Source organism: Amphiura filiformis, chromosome 1, assembly GCF_039555335.1.
Source record: "Amphiura filiformis chromosome 1, Afil_fr2py, whole genome shotgun sequence".
Lineage (NCBI taxonomy): Eukaryota > Metazoa > Echinodermata > Ophiuroidea > Amphilepidida > Amphiuridae > Amphiura > Amphiura filiformis.
This window is the reverse complement of record NC_092628.1, coordinates 31,467,243-31,489,442: the sequence shown is the minus strand read 5'-3', so window position 1 is coordinate 31,489,442 and position 22,200 is coordinate 31,467,243. Positions and strand designations below refer to the sequence as shown.

The following is a 22,200-nucleotide window of genomic DNA, read 5'->3' as shown; positions in this document are numbered from 1 at the left end:
CGAATGTAATAACATATATATCACTTCTCTTTACATTCATTTCATAACATACTTTGAAAAGAAATGTTTTATTTAATCCAAATTGTATCTGATAACCCCATTCCTTTATAATTATGTCCCTGATATGCGTTGGAGTAGTCACTAAGAAATTGAATTTTCTGTTCATTTTCTCGAAAAGGTTAGACAACTTGAGTTTCCAGTGGTGATATAAACCTGCTGCAATCAAGTCGGGCATTGTGAAAAATCTAAACATTTTGCTTTGGACCTCGGAATATCCCTCGGGGCTGCGCCCATCGGGATATTCCTCGGTTCCAAAGGCAAAATGTTTAGATTTTTCACAATGCCCTCCAAATAACCGATGCGCAGTTATTAACCTCTAATCAGTATTCATGGTATTACATAAGTGTTTGAATATACGTGGGGTGAACGGATAATATGTATACGGTCCATCAGTCCATATTATCCGTTACAGTTTCATTGGACAGCGCCGGCTGATCACAACACAAGAGACGAATTATCCTAACGCGCCTTCTGTTTCTTACCTAAGGGGAAGGCAACAAGGATGAAGGGAACGAAGAAAGAAAGGAAGGAAAGAAGGGAGGAAGGAAGACTAAAGATGAAGAGAAAAAAGGTTTTCTCCGCTGCAGTTTTGAACCACCGACCCCTCGGGTGCCAACCACCAGACCGGGGATAGTAAGCCATGCGTGTGACCGTTGTCCGGCCAACGGTTTTGTGCGTATATATAGTTTCAGAGGATAAATAGAATCATTTGGAATGCACGTGCTTTATGGTCTGGTAGTGTTAGGATTGGCGCAACACATTGTAAATATATACAATTCAACGTTCAACTAGAAAGTTGAGCCTGTTATGTCGTAAGATTTTTTGTGGATTAAAGTCATATCACATTTGCATGGATGCACATAACATTCACTGCTAATACACTGCTGCAGTATCTTGTTAACAGCATTTGTGGTTCGTATATAACATTGCAAATATTGAGTTAATTTCAATGAACTCTGTTTCTAGATCTAATTCTGCACATTTTTTGCAGAACAAGAAAGTGCATAAGTGAATATTGAAGACTCCATTCATAACCCCTTGAATTTTTAGTCAACGAAGAACCTAACTCTGACCTTTCTTTAACTAACGTCTATACCCAGTTTATGAATCCAAATCCTCTTAACCTGTTCCGGTATTCTGTTTTGAAACAAGCATTTGACTTGCAGATTTGATGGATATCTCCATATGAGCTTATAATTGGTACAAGAAAGTCACATTTTTCATTTTGCAGGGAAAGCTTTTTTAAAAACTTATTTATTTTGTTACTTACTTGCTTTCGATTATTTATATTAAAATTATATTTAATTGCTTTTAAGACTGGTAAAAAAATAGAAAACGTATGCATTTACCTATACTTTTTTAATAACCAAAGTTTGCCCAAAATGTAAGTTACGACTTAAATATCATTTGTTGTCTTTGAAATGAGGTGAAACAATCTAGGCATTTGCTTATGAGTTTGTCATTGCAGATTTGTGTTATAAGAATGTTGCTATCAATGCTCGGGGTTTAGTGTAAAGATACGCATACGAATTGACACGGGAGAGAAATCGTTTCAACAAATAATAATGATATTAAATATATCAATTCGCACAATAATAAACATCTTCGATTTTAAGCTAAAAATATAATTTGGCAATAACAACTTGGGGCATCTGATAAAACCAAAGTTTGCCCAAAATGTAAGTTACGATTTAAATATCATTTGTTGTCTTTGAAATGAGGTGAAACAATCTAGGCATTTGCTTATGAGTTTGTCATTGCAGATTTGTGTTATAAGAATGTTGCTATCAATGCTCGGGGTTTAGTGTAAAGATACGCATACGAATTGACACGGGAGAGAAATCGTTTCAACAAATAATAATGATATTAAATATATCAATTCGCACAATAATAAACATCTTCGATTTTAAGCTAAAAATATAATTTGGCAATAACAACTTGGGGCATCTGATAAAACCAAAGTTTGCCCAAAATGTAAGTTACGATTTAAATATCATTTGTTGTCTTTGAAATGAGGTGAAACAATCTAGGCATTTGCTTATGAGTTTGTCATTGCAAATTTGTGTTATAAGAATGTTGCTATCAATGCTCGGGGTTTAGTGTAAAGATACGCATACGAATTGACACGGGAGAGAAATCGTTTCAACAAATAATAATGATATTAAATATATCAATTCGCACAATAATAAACATCTTCGATTTTAAGCTAAAAATATAATTTGGCAATAACAACTTGGGGCATCTGATAAAAGCTTTTACGAGTAAACGTGGTCGATGACATACTTTTAAGAAGACAAGCGGGGCAATGTTCTGGAAAACGTAACACTGATATAAACGGTAACGATTAAACATGAAATCTATAAGCAGCGCTTGTCCAAAATGTCTATAATCATTCAGGCAGACTGAATAAGTTATTCGTCCTGTATTGCCTGCATGTTGGATCAGAAGTCATTCGCTATGGTGTTCCGCAGGGAACCATCCTTGGCACTCATCTCTTGATTATTGTTATACACGTAGATGTGTGAGCCCATTTATATGCTCATGATGCTAATGACTTCCATTGAAGTCTTATTGAGACCTATTGACTTGACCTATTTTGATGCATTACCTAGGTATCGAAACATCTAAGAATATGCAATCCTATCTTTATTTGTTATATCAAAACGCACATTTTATATTTGTGTCCCCTATAGAGCCAAATAATTCAAGAATGGTATATTCTAAATACATGTAGGTAAACCTGTACATTTTCTGAATCTTTTGGTATGGTTCTCAATACAGTTTAAACAAGTTGAAATTTAACCCTGTGTAAACTTTTATGACCTTTCTCTAACAAAAGGTACTCAATTCCTATCATGCATTATTATGCACCCGATATCAACTATCTCTGGTAGCAGCGCAGCTTTCCCCCTCCTATTCCTCAAGTGGTACCACCTCCATTTGAGGGGGTCGGGCTCACCCACTATGTGGGGTGTCATTGTTTTAAACAGGGTATCATAAAATATATGGGCTGGCTAATTACCCGTCAATTAGTTAAGTTAAGTTAAGCACTTTGTTCATAAGACAAAGGAAAACAATAGAATAGTAACAAAATAAATTCTTACCGCTTCTTGTGGGCAGGAATGTAGATTGACGTGATGATAACAGCAGTTCGTCTTTTTGGCAGCCGAAGGCGGAGGACATTTTGTATTTGTACACCAGGCTTTGGCCTCAGCACCCGATCTATAAATATAAAATAAAATAAAAAATTAAATGAATTGATTTTGCTAAAGTATATAAGAATAAGAAAAAAAAGAACACATACAATTATTTTATATAGTACTTGTACAATTATTCTTTTACCTAATCTTCTTAGCGGTCACTTGGTGGCGCTATTTAATTTTGAAGCTTGACGTAGTCTTGCAAGTCTAAAACATCATTAAGGCAACGCCTCCTTGGAGATATTTTTGAATACATTATAAAACACGTGATTGATTGTATATACAAAGGCATTGAAGTTTATAGAGAAGTCTACATGTGAAAATGAAATGAAGTTGATTCTTCTGTCAACTATATAATAACCTTCAACCTCAACTTCCTTATAGTCTGCCAGAATTCCTTTCGGCGTCACTTTTTGTCTGTTAAAGTGCCTTTCGGGGAACTATATGTGAAGGTTCGTTATAAGGAACGAATTTATATTGACAGGTACCGTTCCTTATACTCACGTTAGCAATGGTTGATATTTTACAGTTATTATGGTTATCTACTATCGAGTAGAACAGGTAAAAGCATTTTGTATTTTGAGGCTACGAATAGGAAATGTTGGATGCATCATTTATTGATTAAGACAGACCAATTTCTTTAAATCCCATTATGGATAAAGAGTGGCTGGTAAGAAATCTGAACAATGAAGAGAGTATTCAATTATAAATGACATTTTAGAGAAAGACCACAACATAACTGTATGACATAATATCTACTTTCAAAAATACATATGACGATTGGATAGAGTATCCGACCGACAAGTTCACTGATTTGAATAAGTATTAAATGGTTCCCAACATTTATACACAAGTTGACCTTGTCTTTACAATGTCTTGCTATTTTGAAAAACTGAAGTAACACATCCTGCATGTGTTAGTCCTGCAACAAGCACGTTCGCACTTTTACAAGATCAAACTTTGTGCTTTTATGGTACCATGTTTGATGAAGCAATCAACATTAAATTCATCCACACGATAAGCATTATGAATACTTCACTGAGTTAAGAATTAGTTTTATGCTCATACATGAAGTAACTCATGTTCGTGTGTTAGGTTGAGTGGCCGCATATTTCTGACATAGTTGGCATTATACGCCCACTTCTCAGTTTAGAATTCACTAAACTAGTTTTATGACTTTTCACGACAATTTGACATACCCAATGAAAAGCAGAATTCTATATATCAATAACTACAGCAATTATTTGGCAAAAGTATTTTATTTTTGGCACTGCAAAGATTGCTTTGGGTAAAGCGTTTGTCACATTATGCTCTCAAACCTGAGCCATATTTATGATTGTGCATTTGGATTGATATCTTTTGCCAATATACAGTAAGCCAAAAAATTAAGGTACCGGTTATGTTCACCCCTGTATATCCTAAATAAAGACAAATATGTCAAAATTTAAACAAGCAGCTAATACCTGAACTCTTTAGCTCTAATTCAAGACCTTATTTGTTGAAATTGGTTGAGAATTAAAGAAACGCAGATCTAAAACCTACCGAAGAGACGAAATCAAAAGTTGCACTTGTGTGTTCTAATCAATGAAAGCATGACGCTAGTTTTAACGTGCTAATCAATGGAAGCACGGCGCTAGTTTTAACGTGCTAATCAATGGAAGCGCGACGGTAGTTTTAACGTGCTAATCAATGGAAGCGCGACGCTAGTTTTAACGTGCTAATCAATGGAAGCGCGACGCTAGTTTTAACGTGCTAATCAATGGAAGCGCGACGCTAGTTCCCTTGTTCGTGAACGGTTTGTGTACAAATCAATAGCGCATGCAATGGAGCAAACTACAACTTTTAAATTGGCACCTTCCTTGGGATTTTAGATCGTCGTGTCTTTATTTCTTGAACAATTTCAACAAATGAGGTCTAACAAACGAGCTAAAAGATGCAGCCAATTATGACATATTTGTCTCTGTTAAGGATATACAGGGGGTAAACGGAACTGGTACCTTAATATTTTGGCTTACTGTATACAGTGAAAGCTTTCGTGGCCTCGTGAAAATACCTTTTCCTTCTAATGGATGATCGGGATTGATACTCCTTCTTATTATTTTCAAGTTACTCTAAGATTATTCAACCTCGATCCAAAAATATATCGAGAGCATTCAGGTTTTAACGCAAGAAATGCATTAAGTAACAATCATTGTATTGACTACGATTACTCGGTTTTGCGAATACAATATGTCCGCTGGGTGCTAAACATAGGGAGAGACCTAGATAAGTCGCTCGCTTGGAAATCTTAAACATTTAGGTACTCTAAGAATCGTTATAAAAGGGATATACCGGCGTATCTGAATGACTGATAGCTTAATGTAACTCTCGAGTAAGAAATTATAACATGAAATTACAACATAAAATTAAAATGTGACTTTGTTTTTTCACATGTCGTCTGCATGACCTTGTCTTATGAAAGGTTATTCCTTTAAGCACGACTTCTGAAGGCATGTCAGAAACGTGCTACTCTGTTTTAAATTTAATTTTAAAATTTCCATGCTATATTTTAATGGAAAACCGTAAACAGAATGCAAATTCGAACGGGTACCAACTAGATCATCGCTTCATGAGGTAGCCCTTTGAAATTTGGGTCAGAACTCCATTTTTACGACTTTGCAAACAATAAGCCTTTAGCTGTATAAAGCATTAAATTGAGTTTGATGAATGACGTTGTAAATAGAACACATAGAACACCAGACGTAACATGCCTCTTGATTATTGCCTCTATTCAAGATGGAGTGCTCGTGTACTACTGCCTCAATCGTTATATAGGACGTTCGTTCCGATACGCACGTTTCTATGTATGGTTATATATATCTTAATGTCGCTTATGGCAATTGAGTTAACATTACGTTGTGCTCTATAATACAATAAGCGTTTTAACCTACATAACTTCAATAACGAAAAGACTGACCGGTTTATAAGGAAAGGAAAGATCTATCCTAGATCACTTTCTTGTTCTCGTCTTTGTTGCTTATTGTTTAATATTTCACTTAAACGTCAAATAGATTGAAAACACACTGTAAGATACTTTCATTGATAAAGTATGTAGTCATTCTGAATTTGCCAATGTATCGATAGCGATGCGTATTCCCATATGATTTTAGTGTAGGTAAGGTAGCAGCTTAGAGGATATCTCTGTTTGTTCTTGAAGGAGACCAAGTGTTATTTCTTTTACATTTTTACCGCACCTACCGTTTGCCTTTGACATGAAGTTACAGTTATGTTAATGTTTAAATCTGCATAGGTATGAACTAAGAACGTTCAGTGGATCTAAGAATGAACAATGTCTGGCAATGGCCTGACGAAAGTTTAAATTTTTTTTATCACAATGCATCTCGGGATTGGAACAAATTACCTTGATTACTCTCTTGTTGCTCTTTTAAAGCAACTCTAAGATCATTCAACCTCGATCTCAAAGTACATCGAGAGCATTCATCAAAGCATTAACGTAAGAAGTGCATTAAGTAACAATCATTGTTGTCTACGATTACTCGGTTTTGAGAAGACAATAATGACCGCTGGGCACTAAGCAGACGGGAGACCCAGATAGTTGCCCGCTTAAAAACAATCGTCACAACGTTGAGAATCACGTCCCAGCAAAAGGTTATAAAAGGTTGTCAGAAAACGTTTGAATGTCGGGTTATATAAAGGGTATATAAAGGATATAAAACGTTTTCATAACATTCAAAAACATTTTTGATAACTTACTGCAAACATTCTAACATAACGTTGTTTAAGTGTTGACAAAATATTTGGCAAAAATGTTTGCAGTAAATATTTTTCAATAACATTTTGAAAACATTAAAAAACAAGTTTTTGTACTGTGTTTTCATACAAAACGTTTTAAAACGTTTTCATGACCTTTATATATCCCGACATTTAATGTTATTAAAACATTTTTACCAAAACCAAAAACCCAAAATATAACCTGTTTAAAACGTTTTAAAAACGTTTTTTGTTTGCTGGGGTCTTTGAATGACTGGCAAGTTAAATGAAACTCTCAATTGAGAAATAACAACATAAAATCAAAATGTGATTCTTGTTTTGAAAATGTTTTCATCTGCCGTCTACATGACCTTGTCTGATGAAAGGTTATTCGTTTAAGCACGACTACCATGACTACTGAAGACACAAAATGTCCACGCTATAATTTCAGAAAAGTAGAATATATTCAACCGGGTACCAACTAGTCCAGTTGGTTGTATCATAGCCCTTTGAAATTTGGGTCAGAACTCCATTTTTACGACTTTGCAAACAGTAAAACCTTTAGCTGTATAAACCATTAAATTGAGTTGATGAATGACGTTGTTGGTAGAACACCGGACATTACTTGACTTTTATTTAGTGGTTCCCTCCTTTTATTATTGCCTCTATTCAAGAGGAGTGCCCGTGTACTACTGCCTCAATGATTATATAGGACGTTCGTTCCGATATGCACGTTTCTATGTATCGTTATATTTTAATATCGCTCATGGCAAGTGAGTTAACATTAATTTGTGCTCTGTAATAAAATAAGCGCTTTGACCTACATAACTTCAATATCAAAAAGACTGACCGGTTTATAGGAAAAGCAAATATTAGATCACTTTCTCAAAATGCTTTTGTTAATTTCTTCTTAATTGCTTAACTATTTTGTTCTTCCAATTGAACGTGAAATAGGATGTATCCTGATTGTAAAAATATTATCAAATATTTTCATTTGATAAAACATATCTTCACAGGTCGTTCTGAATCTGCAATAATACCATAATGTAACATTTAAAAAACCTATTTTCATTAATGTTTTTTTTTTCAATATTCAATTCTATTTATTTTTAATAAGCCTGCAGACACTGGTACGTTCTTAAAGTGTTCCTCAAACAAAGAGAACTACAGACTACAGGATGTATTGTAGGCGTCTTCTTATATCCATAGGCCTATATAGCATGTCTAGATGTCCTGAACAGAAGAAGGTATTCAAAATACAAGTATAAACATTTGTGGGCGTCTCCTTTATTCCTAGTTTGTCTAGATTTTATTGTCAAGAAGAAGATATTCAAAATGCAAGATATTCATAATAATATATGTGACCTTGAAACTGTTATGAGCATGTATAACGCAGAAACGGTATTGTAATGGAAGTACATAATTAATTCAATTACGTAAGTGTAATGTGATAATTGGTATCCCAAATAAAATAATTATATAATAAGGTAGCTTGGAAAGCGGAATATTCAAAATGTGTTTGATAATGATGTTAAAGTTATGCTCATTTTAAAATCTGCATTCGGTGCCGTTGAAGACAAATACAATGGATTTAAAATGGTCAATGGTTGCGCAACAGTCGTACTGGTGTAGGTTAATAAATAGTAAGGCAAACGAACCCGAAGAGCAAGATATACCTGAATTGTGTATGACACAAATCAAACTAAATTGGGTTTCTTGAACTTGGTGTAAGCTCTTAAATGTCCCCAATCGGAAACTCTTGATGAGAAAAGAAATCCCCGATGACTATTTGTTAAAACATGTGATTCGGTTGCGTACTTGTGAGTTGTGATTGTCATATTAAACCACAGTGGCATACTTCAAGCTACACTCACTTCTTTCTTTCTTTCTTTCTTTCTTTCTTTCTTTCTTTCTTTCTTTCTTTCTTTCTTTCTTTCTTTCTTTCTTTCTTTCTTTCTTTCTTTCTTTCTTTCTTTCTTTCTTTCTTTCTTTCTTTCTTTCTTTCTTTTTTCTTTCTTTCTTTCTTTCTTTCTTTCTTTCTTTCTTTTTCTTTCTTTCTTTTCTTTCTTTCTTTCTTTCTTTCTTTCTTTCTTTCTTTCTTTCTTTCTTTCTTTCTGTCATACTGCAGTTACTGTTCTTTATTCTATATACAATACACAGTGCTCTCACCATTGACGTGTGACCTCTACAAACAGTGTATGTTAGAGGTATAGGGCATGCCTAGTTCACGTCACTGTGTGATAACCGGCCAATATTTTTTGTACTCTCTGCAATTCTAGAAAATATAGTTTTGTAACATGTGCTTAATTTTTAGCTAATTTAGATGTTTGGAAATATTCGCACTTTGGTGTTTTAGTAAGGAAGGGCACGGCATGGTCTGCAAATTTGCTGTGTAAATCGAATGCAACTTTGAGTGACTATCAATCATTTGTGGACCGCTCTCTTGTTTGTACTTGCTGTTAATGTTAAATGTTACATTACATGTAGGCTAAAAACTGAGTAGGTGGGGCATCTGCAAATGTTCGTCCCTCCCTGATATGTCTTATAAATCAAAAGAAGTTCAGCTTCATTTAATAAACAACTTCAAATCGCGTTATCTTCTGACCAGTACTATGGCTTTTCTGTTATCAAACGAATCGCTTGGCATTACATTATGATTGATAGTCATGTCGCAAGCGATGACTTTCGATCAGTAAACTAGATTGTACGTTGTAACACAACACCTTACGATGCGTCCCATTGGGTAGTCACCTTTGTATTATTAGTGGCGACAGAATCTTATAGTTAAATATTGATAAAAAGATGACCCGGATGAAAAATATGTTCTTATTAAACTAAAAGCATCAGATCTGAGATGTTGGAATAATACACGGGAAGCCCTTCAGCAAAAGCTATTTGCTCTATATCGTCAAGAGAAATGGGCAATTTACAAAGTGGAGTAAAAATAAAATATCTTAACACACAGCATAATGTATTGCATATGCATAATGCTCAAAAATGACAAGATAGCCCATAAGCCCACCGGTAAAGCCCATTCCCTAAATAAATTTTTTATTGCATAACCTTATCATTGAGGAATGTTTGTTATTCATGCATGGTACGTGTACCCCTTTTCAATCTTTGAAGTAGGCAGAACCTCCGTCGTGGACAGAGTGAAAACCGGGTACAAAAAGATGATTGAAATATTTTTCGGTTTATTAAAGATTGTACCAAGTTTTCAAAAATGTTTTTGGAATGTTACTAAAACGTTTTTATACCCTTTATATAACCCGACATTTAAATGTTTACTGTAAAACATTTGTGTTTGCTGTGCAGTAAATTACCAACAAATGTTATTTAATGTTATGAAAACGTTTTATACCATTATGTACCCTTTATATAACCCGACATTTAAACGTTTTCTGCCAACCTTTTATAACCTTTTGCGAATGATGTCGAAAACGTTTTGTGTTTGCTGAGTACATAGTTAAGTAGAGAGTCAAATCAATAGATACAGCTTATTAGTGTTTTGTGTAATGTGACCAGGAAAACTACCCACCACATTGATTTAATAATATGACAGTAGACTATTTAATTTCAACTAAGTAATAGATACTTTATTCATTAGGATATTATGCAAAAAAAATCTTAAAACACACAGCCAACACGATTCAAACTATTGACACAAGCTGTTGTCAAAATGTCGGCATTGCGGGCTTTCATTGCCACGTTTGGAAAGTGTCCTTTGACAAATAATTCTTGTTCTGTGTTGTTTTTATGATTCCCGGGATGACAGAATGAATAATTGAACACCCCATCGATTGCAGCTGATGTGGAAATATTTGCATTCTAGCCGTCAAAAGTGTCAAATTGTGAATTTCTATTATTATCAGATTATAATAGAATATACAATTCTTTGATCCACAAGTATAACAGCAATTAAGTAATTGGTGTTATATGAATTATACAATTAAGATAATGTGAAATTGCTATAATTGCATTTTAACTGATTGCAAAGGGTTTTTGTTTTTCTATTTCCCCTAATAATGAATTAAATATTAAATTAAATCCTCAATTGAAGAAATTTTCCTCCCAATTTATATTTGGAATGAATATACTTAGACCAAATCTGGCTTAGATGATAACTTTGGGCTCCCAAAGTTTTTTTTAAGTACTTTAAGCCTAAAGTTATCATCTGAGCCAGATTTGGGTCAATTTAAAAATTGATAAAGAAGTCCGGATTGATATTTTACATATGTTTGGAATTAGCATTTTATTAATAAAACACGAGAACAAAATATAAAATGAACCGAAACTGTCAGAATTGGCATTTTTAATAACCATATCAGGGAGCAGGATATCAACATATTTAAAAGAATACCGTTTTTGATAAGGATGAAAACTCAGTCTGGGATCGATAAAATGCAAATAAGTATAAACCGCTTATTATTGATGGGAACCAGCTGTTCTATATCTCAAATACACTGAATGTGAAATTACATATCCTACTTGGGTCCAAAATAGAGTAACATGACGTTTATTTGAATAAATTTGATTAAATGATTATTTTGATATGTTGCTTATCAAATATGTTAGGGTGTGTATACAATATGAAGCTCCATTTTGTCTAACAATTCTATCTCAAGTAAAGACGATCTGTCAACGTCCTGATGATGCAATTTGCTAAAAGGTATAATGGCCACAATCTAAGATTTAAAAGGAGATGCGCTCTTTTATTGGGAATAATCATAATAAGTGCGTACGGTCAAGCAAGAACAATACTAGCAAGATTAATACACATTCTCCTTCGAGTGTAGGATTAGACATCTCAGTGAAAGTAGCTTTGTGGGGCTACCGCTCTTCCTTTTTTGTTCCCGGCATGGTATATGCTTATAGTTTATACAGTACCACTTTTATACAAAACGTACCTATTAAAAAAAAAAAGAATTCTGCATGAAATCTTCCTATTTTGTGATAATAGCATTCTCTTTTGCAGTAGATATTCACGAAAAAGGCCAATTTCCAAAATTTCAATTGATTCCGATTTTGCGTTTGCGAGGTATGCATGATTATTTGTACTACACTGCTCCATAGGCCACTGTGTTGTAATTTTGTCCTGGTTAACCAGAATGTAATTCAAATTTGACGATATATATATTTGCTAAATTAATTAATCTGCAAGAAATTGTTTGTACATAAACATTATGTAGCCAGAGCGTTCCTGAGGTATAAAAATCTCATTTTTCTTTTGAGAAAAGTGGAGGATGAGGGAGTGGATTACGAAATGCCCCTTTAAATGTGAGTAGTCGATGCAATTGGCTTAATAATAAGTGAAGATGACATAGAATGAAGATAAAAATGAAGCAAGCAATCAAACCACGCTCCCTTAATAATCATTAAACAATACATAGTTCAATCGTCATTGACGAGCGGATTATTGAGATTGGTCGTCATTTCTTGTGTAGAAAAGTACGATTGAATTCTTTGGATCGCTCTTCGCTGCAGCTTGATTTGTAAATTATGCTTTGATGCTGATGTATTCATGGAGTGCTGCATAATAATATCAAATGTAAGAAAACGACAAAAATTGATGCAGGTGCAACGCACCATTATATAAAAGAAAGAAAGATCTAAGTGCCTTTCGAACGATCTCAGCTTAATCTAATTGTTTACATCAGCGTATGGATTTTGGTTCATAGCCGTGCAGATTCCTGCCTGCGTGTGTAAACTCAATTCGTAGAAAAGTAACAGAATATGTTGTGGAATTTTCGGTATGGAATATCACAACAAATTGGCGCAGAACTATGTACACTTATGGCAATAAACTTGATATTGCTTACCAAAAATATCAAGGCTGATGTTTACAGGCTTTTAGCACAAAATTGAAAATTCAATAACTAATTCAAAGCGCAATATTATACGTAAAGGATTCTCTTGGCGTTTTGAGGGATTTTATCCTTTGTTGATTTTAGTTTGGATTTAAGTAATAAGATAAAAACACGACAACTTTAGCTTTATTTTGTTAAGCGCAATAACCTGCTAATTATAAAAGGCAGGTACGACTTTTTATTTTATTATTTTACTAATATTTAATTTTTAACATATTCCTTTCGTATCATGTAACAGTAGAACTGGGTTATGATCTCAATATTTTTGATGAGGTAGCCAACCAATAGTTTAGGATACCAATTCCTTAGAGTGTTGAGAATACACTGTATCACTGTCACATAATTCAATGAACAGTTTTGAATTTAACCTTCTTTGGTAAAAAATTATAACATACATAGAATACTCTTCACAAACCATAATCTTAGGCTAATCTTAAGGTACAAATATGGGTGTTATAGTGCGCATAGTTACATATATTATATACATGCCAATAACCTACTTTAATTTTTTTGTCAAGCTACTGACATATTTCATAAAGTGACAGCCATGAGTTCCAAGAACGTTGCGCTGCAAAATTACAAGGTGAGATAGTACCAACTAAAATACACAAGAAATAAACAAAATGCTTTGTGAAACTTAACTAACTTCTATCAGTTAATATTAGTCTAGACTGAATGCACTCACTATACCTTTGTTTTTCAGGAATATAGACTACTTTTATCACCCGCGGTTGAAATATGACATTGTGCTTTATCCAATATATATGTTTCCTTGCGTTATTTGTAATTGTTATGTACGAATTACTCAAATATCCTGATTGAAGGTGTCATTTGGACGAATCACATTAATTTAAACTGCACTGGGAAAAATAAGCTATTAACGCCGACTTCTGTTTGAACAAGACAGTCCATGAAAAGTTTCCTTTTGCGAGTGAGTGTTGTTGAAAGGTTAATGAGGATATGAAAACTGAAACCTGTCTTCACTATTGTTTTTGAATGAACATGCATTTTGAAATGTGCTAACAAGTTTATTGAATATATTTTAGAAGAAATCATAAAACGTGTGATTAATAAACAAAGGCTTTCAAGTTCATGCAGAAGTCTATATATGAAAATGGAAATGGAATGAAGTTGATTCTTTTGTCAACCATATAATGACTTTCAACCTTCCTTATAGTCTGCCAGAATTCCTTTCGGCGTCACTTTTTGTCTGATAAAGTGCCTTTCGGGGGATCTAATACGATTCGTTATAAGAAATAATATATATTGACAGGTACGTTTCTTGTACTTGCGTTAGCTGTGGTTGATATTGTACAGCTTATATGATTCAATCGTATAGACCAGTTAAAAGCATTTTACAGTTAGTGTGTTCTTAGGCTACAAACACGAAAATGTGAAAGAAGCATTAATTGATTAATACAGCCCAATTTCTCCGAATTCCATTAAGGGTAAAGAGTGAATTGTAAAACTCTTGACAATGAAGAAAGTATTCAATTTTCGACAAGAAACAATATGTTTTTGTGAAAGGCTCTAAAAGTGTATCTAACTATGTGATAATAACATTTATTTTCAAAATTACATACATAATATCGATTGAATAACATATCCGCACGCGACAGGTTTACTATTTAATATAAATTTAATATATATTAAGTAGTATTAATAGCCAGTGGTTACCAACATTTACACATGAGTTGGCCATTGTCTGTACAATGTCTTCCAATTTTGAAAAAATTAAGTAGAAAACCTTTCATATGTTAGTCCTGCAACAAGCACGTTTGCACTTTTAAAAGATCAAACATTGTGTTTTGATGGTACCATGTTTGATGAAGCAATCAACATTAAATTCATCCCCACGATAGACATTATGAATACTTCACTGAGTTGAAAATTGGTTTTATGCTCATACATAAAGTAACACATGTTCGTGTGTTTGATTGAGTGGCCGTATCTATCATGGTTTGCATATACGCCCACTTTTCAAGTAAATCTCATTAGTTTCTTTGCTTTTCGTGACTATTTGACATGGGTAACTAAATATAACTAGGAAGTAGTTTTCAAATGTATCTAGACAGCAAGCAGTACCTTATTTGGTAAAATATCTTACTTTTAGTTTTCGGTGCTGTAAGGGTTACTTTGGGTTGGATAAGTCACATTTTGACTCAATCACAATGATCAAATGCGTAGTCTTGCGTAAAATACATTCTTTGATTACAATGTATCTAGGGATTGATACAATTACCTCCTTGTTAATTTAAAGTTACTCTCATTCAACCTTGAACCTTTAACGCAAGAAATACATTAAGTAACAATCATTGTCTTGACTAAGATTACTCGGTTTTGCGAATACAATATGTCCGCTGGGTGCTCAAACAGACTCGGATACCTTAGTAAGTCTCTCGCTTGGCCAAATGTTTTAAAAAAGTCGTACCAATACAGACTTACTTTATACTTTAAGAATCGCTATAAAATGTGTACCGATGTATTTGAATGACTTGTATCTGTAGCTCTCATATGGTAAATTGCAACATAAAATTAAAATTTGATGTTTGTGTTGAATATTTTTCACCTGTCGTCTGCATGACCTTTGTCTAATTACATGTTATTCCTTTATGTACTTCTACTGAAGGCATGTCAGAAATGTGTTCTTCTATTTTTAAATAGAATTTAAAATATCCATGCTATAATTTAAGGGTAAGCAGAATGTAAATTCAAACTGGTATCAATTTGTCCATTATTGGGGTTTGAGATTGTCCTTTGAAATTAAGGCCAGAACCCCACATTTACGACTTTGCAAACAGTAACGCCTTTAGGTGTATAAACCATTAAATGAGTTTGATGAATGACGTTGTAAATAGAATACATAGAACACCAGACGTTACTTGACTTTTATATAGTGTTTCCCTCATTCATTTTATTATTGCCGCTATTCAAGATCGAGAGCTTGTGTACTACTGCCTCAATGGTTATATAGGATGTTCGTTCCGATAGGCACGTTTCCATGTATGGTTATATCTTAACGTCGCTCATGGCAATTGAGTTAACATTTAGCGTTTTAACCGACATAAATTCAATAGCGTAACGACTAACCAATTTATGCAAAAAAGGGATATCTTAAATCACTTTTTTTCATTTTGTCTCAGTTGCTAACCAGCTTTATTATTCAATTCTAAATTCTGGTTGTGTACTTAAGTCATACTGCTGCGGTATTAATAATTTAAAAAAAAAGCGAATAGATCTCGAAGAGTAAGATATACCAGAATTGGGTAGAAAACAAACCAAAGTATATTGATGACTTATATTGGGTTGCTTGAACTTGGTGTAAGAGAGCTCTTTACGTTTCCCCTGTGGGAAACGTAACACTTGATAAGAGCAAATCCCTGATCATTATTTGTATACAGACGTGCTTCAGTTTCACACTCGTGATTGTCATTTTAAACCTTAGTACTTGAAGCTGTATTTACCTGTAACTAGTTTGTTTTACAGTAAATTATGTAGCAACTCAATGATGCCATAAAATATTTAGAAGAATGGTAATTATGCCGCAGACTTTTGAGGGATTACGGCTACTGCTCATAATGTAAACAAATGTGCATTGTTTCCAATATGTAGTAAAGTAGTTTTTCAACAATCTGGGTACACTTATTATTATTATTATTATTATTATTATTATTATTATTATTATTATTATTATTATTATTATTATTATTATTATTATTAGAAGTAGTAGTAGTAGTAGTAGAAGTAGTAGTAGTAGTAGTAGTAGTAGTAGTAGTAGTAGTAGTAGTAGTAGTAGTAGTAGTAATAATAGTAGTAATAGTAGTAGTAGTAGTTAGTTAGTTAGTTAGTAAGTTAGTTAGTTAGCTAGTTAGCTAGTTAGTTAGTTAGTTAGTTAGTTAGTTTGTTTGTTTTAAGATGCATCCAATTAGCCAGTCACCATTATATCGTGAGTGGCGTCAGAACCTTATATTGGATAAGCATGTAAGACATGTCGTTAAAACTAAAAGACTTTTAATGCACGAGGCTCGTGAATGGATGCAACATCTCAGTACGCGTTCATGATTTTATACAACATGTGATACGCATTTATTAACCTATAAATCAAAGTAATAAATACCTTTAAAAAGTAAACGGGACCCAGAATGGTCGGAACTGATCTGACCATACTCTAGTTCACCGTATGCGGCAGAATGAGAAACAAATTAGTCTCCCTTTGCAACGTAAACTAGAATCTGATGACAGTGAAATCAATATATAAAGCTTATTAGTTTTCTGGGTAACGTGACAAGGAAGACAGTAGTACCAGCCCGCATAAGGTAACTATGCCCACAATATTGATTTAATAATGTAATGATAATGTAATAATTTCAGTTAATGAATAGATTTTTTTATTTATTGAATGATTATGGAAATAAACCTTAAAACACGCCGCCGACACGACTCAAGTATTGACATAAGCAGTTGTCAAAAATGTCATGATTGCGGGCTTTCGCTGCCACGTTTGGAAAGTTTTCTTTGACAAATAATTCATGTTGTAAGTTGTTTTTGTGATTCACAACATGATAGAATGTATAATTGAAATGATACTTCGACTGCAGCTGAGGTGGAAATATTTGCACAATAGTCGTCACACGTGTCGAATTGGTAATTTCTATTATCATATAAATAGTACTAAATATAGAATACAAGAATATGTAAATCAGGAGTATCTGAGACTTCGAATGAAATGGTGTTATTTCAATTAAGTAATAAAAATACTATGAATTTGTATATGGAATTGCATATTAGCTGATTATGAAAGGTTTTTCTGCTTTGGGTTTCCCTTTTAAGAATTATGAACTCAATATTGTCAAATATTTCACCCCTGTTACCATATTTGGAATGAATATACTTAGACCAAATTTTGCTTAGACTCCCAAAGTATCAGTATTGAGTCCAAGTCCAGAATGAAATTGTACGCATATTATTGATGGGAGCCAGCTGTTCTGTATCTCAAGTACTCTGAATGTGAAATTATATATCCTACTAGGGTCTAAAATAAAGTAACATGATGCTTATTTACACAATTCTGATCAAGAGTATTTGACATTTTACACTCCAACTAATGCCAGGGTGCTGATACATATGAAGCTCCACTTTTCAATCATTTTAAAAATATTTTACTTACTAAATCTCTGATAGCTTCTATTTAACGATTTGTTAACATCCAAGATGATAGCCGGGGATGATAGCTGATGGGAGCTGATGATGCAATTTGCTCAAACGTATAATGGCGTCAATTAGGAAAGCTCTAAGTAGATTCATTGGAAAAACATTGATAGGAAGGTGAGGTCAAGCAGGAACAATGCCACCAAAGTTAATGCCCACTGTCCTTAGAGAGGTTGCTGCTTTCCCCAGGCGTCATGTGACAAACGAGGCTGCCGAAACGACATGGTTGAAAATCCTTTCATAAAGACGTTTATCAATTACAATTTGAAAAACCAACCCACTTACAGTAGAGTTCGTTCACTCAAACTTGTAGAACTCAAGGGTTTTAGAATAACATAATTTTGCTATACCAATAGTTAACTCATTTAAAATTGTTTGTGAAGATTTCATGTTTAGGCGTTAATTCAATGGCGACGTAAAAAATAGCGATATCGCATGTACAGCCCCGTTGGTTTTGGCATTTGTAGTGCAACATACACACAAAACACACTTAAGAAAAGATAAAGTTTCTACGTGACATCTTATTTTTGTAAAAACAAAACAAGTAAAGATAATAATGGGATGAAGCAAACAATCAAACCACGCTCACTTAATAATAATTAAAAAGTACATAGTTCAATCGTCATTGATGTGCGATTGATCACGGATCAATAAGAATGGTTGTTATATCTTGCACTGAAAAGTACGATTGAAATCTTTGGATCGCACATGGCTGGAGATTGGCTTATAAGTTAAGTTTTGAAGCTGATGTATGCACGGAGTATTGGATAATGATACGGAAGGTAAGAACACGTTGAAAGTCTTGATGCAGGTGCACCGCACCATTATATAAAAGAAAAAATAGATCTAAGTGCCTTTCGAAATATCTCAGCTTAATCTAATTGTTTACATCAGTATACAAGGTATGTGGATTTTAGTTCATAGCCGTACCAATTCCTTCCTGCGCGTATAAACTCAATTCGTAGAAAAGTAACAGAATGTGGGGTTGAATTTACTGCATAAAATTTCATAAGCAATTGGCACAAAACTTGTGTCATTTTTGTAGCAATATTAATCTGGCAATGATATTGCTTACCAAAATATTGGCAAAGGTAATGTTTACAGGCTTTTAGCACAGAATTGAAGATTCAATAACCTGTAACTAATTCGAAGCGCAATGTATACGCGAAGGATTTTCTTGGTGTTGCGATAGATTTTATTCTTTGTTGATTTTAGTTTAGATTTAGGTAATAAGATACAAGCAAGCATGACATCTGTAGCTTTATTTTGTAAATTAGTATTTTGTGTTTAAGGTATGAAAATTTACTTAAGTATCTACTGTGAGTTACTTTTTAACATATTCCTTTCGTATCATGTAACAACACAACTGTGTCATGATCTCAATATTCTAATTAGGTAGCCAACCACGAGGACATATTCCGTAGAGTGGTGAGAATACATTGTATCACTGTCACACATGCAATGAAGAGTTTTGATGGCATGTAAAACGGAGTCGTTTTAAACAAAAGTTGAACAATGATGGCGCTATTTATCTTAAATCTTGTTTGCATCTTTACAAGGGGTAGACACTTGTATAATGGTATTAGAACATCAGCAAAAAGACTAACAAATGACAAGGGAATTTTCAAATGAAATTTAAGGAATAACCCAAATTATTTGCCTAAATTAAATTTAAAATATATGTAAATAGCGCCCTCAATTTGCACACAAATATACAGTTCATAGAATAAAAATTACCACAAGAAAGCAGAAAACTTGAATACTAGTAGTTTGATATCTAGAAACGAAAATCTATGTTAAAAATAGCTACAAAATATATGTGTATACAGTTTATTATACTGTGATAGCTGTTGGTATTATTCAGGTCTAGAATTGAACATTGTATAATGTTTTGTTAGAAAAATTAATAAATGATCATATCAAATCGTGTTGAATAACATTCGGGTGAAAAACAAAACAAAAACAAAACAAAAACAGTCACAAACCCACAATGACAAAGACTATGTTACGGGAAAACACAACAATCGTAACCAGTCAACGTAACGGAACAAATCTGGGTGCAACGCTTTAAAGTTCCCATAGCTACGTGAACACACGCCAATAACCGACTTCGCAAAGTTTAGTCAAGCTACTGGCACATTTCATAAAGTGACAGCCATTTATGAGTTCAGTGAACTTCGTGCTGCAAAATTACAAGGCGAAATGGTACCAACTTGGTTTGGTTATTAAATACACAGGAAATAAACAAAATGCTTTGGGAAACCTAACCAACTTCTATCAGTTAATATTAGTTAAGACTGAATGCACTCACTATACCTTTGTTTTTCAGGAATATAGGCTACTTTTATCACCCGCGGTTGAAATATGACGTTGTGTTTTATCCAATTTATATGTTTCCTTGCGTTATTTGTAATTTTTATGCACGAATTACTCAAATATCCTGATTGAAGGTATCATTTGGACGAATCACATTAATTTAAACTGCACTGAGGCAAATTTGTTGTTAACACCGACCTCCTTTTAAGGAGTCAGTGGAAACTTTTCATGTATGAGTGAGTGTAGTTGAAAGGAAAGCTCAGACTGATTTCACTATAACCTAATGAAGATGGTCTTTAACAAGTACAAACATGCTTAGTGAGACAGACGTCCTATTCTGGAATTAATAAGTGTTGTTTAACTGGGTTTGTGAAATATCATAGCATCTAAATTCATATTTCTCTGCGGTGATCCAATATTTGAAATTAAAATATTAAAGCTCCATATCAAAACCTATTAAAAGATACATGTCAAATTAAACCCCAAAAGGCTCATAAATAACCTATTTTATGTTTGAAATCCATGGCTCACATGATATGGCGCGTGTGTATTATATATGGGGTGGGATGTTCGTGGGGATTGGAGGTGTGAGCTAGTTGTTCTAGATAATCCACCATGGCACCATCACATCAAGCAAAGCTATTGGATACTGGTATTGTTCTTGTGTGTATGGGTGTGAAGTTGGTTGTGGAAAGGTGGAGGGAACGTTATCTATCTGTAGCAGGTGGTCTGATGGTTTAGGGCGTTCGACTCATGCTCGTTAAGTTATGGGTTCAAACTCCGCCAGAGCCAACGTGTTCTGTCCTTTATCTCACTTGTTCCACTCCACGCAGGTGTAAAATGGGAAATGTTGCGGGGGTAATCATACTGGCACCATTATTAGCTATTATTGTTGGCTGCCAAATTATGTGATATATCCTAGTGACAGCGTAATAGATGCAAATCGCTTAGATACTCGTTTAATTACGGAACTAAGCGCTATATAAATGTCTACATTTGTTTATGTCGGGCTTTGTCTGTGTATATTTAAGTAAGTAGATGAGTGTACTTTTGTTATTTTTTTGTGTGTGTTTAATGATTCAAAGAATATTTTATAGAAGTGGGAATGAAGTCTGTATGATCCTAAAGCCGTGACTTTATTACTTAATACGTGGCTCACTTAAAATAAAGGTAGTAAACTATTAAAGGACTACTTTAATATTCGTTCACTTCGTCTTCTCCCTTCTTATAAGATGATGGATAAGTTTTATCAAGATAGCACACCAGAAGATTGCCCTGCTTGGAAGTAATTCTGGGTCATGTCCGATACCAAACTTGCATGATTATTCTAATCTAATAAGATGTGACCAAACAAATACGCTTCATTGCTTAATCATCACACCTTCGTACTCGATAACCTAAGAGCTGGAATTATGATACATCAGCGACGCTAGCGACATGCGAATGGACTGACCAATTATATGGATCGCTACTTCTTGCGCGGAAAAATACGAGTTGATTAATTGGCCAATAAGCAATCACTGTATCGTCAGCGATCGAAGTATAGCATCAGCGGCCATCTCTCCGCATTACATGTCTGGCAGCGTTTTACTAATCCGTCTCAAAATTTTATTGCCGCTTCCATTGAACCTTTAATTTGCCTGTGCAAAAGTACAGACATATTGCAGCACTGGTTCTTAAATAGACGAAAAAGGAATCTTGGAGTTTTGGCTTCTAGGCTTATACCAAGTCGCTGACACAGCATTGATACTAGCGCCTTTTCTTCATCATATTCCTACATGTCCACCCAATTATCTGGC

The 22,200-nt window shown here is 34.0% G+C and overlaps 1 protein-coding gene across 3 annotated transcripts in view; it reads right to left on the bottom strand.

The window, feature by feature from the left end:
* Positions 1-22,200, bottom strand: part of LOC140143424 (atrial natriuretic peptide receptor 2-like) — a 494,558-nt gene that overhangs the window by 136,265 nt on the left and 336,093 nt on the right. For all 3 annotated transcript variants that reach the window (XM_072165300.1, XM_072165359.1, XM_072165403.1), the window contains exon 4: positions 3,165-3,282. In XM_072165300.1, the coding sequence (XP_072021401.1) occupies positions 3,165-3,282 (118 nt within the window). The remainder of the gene's footprint in view (positions 1-3,164; positions 3,283-22,200) is intronic.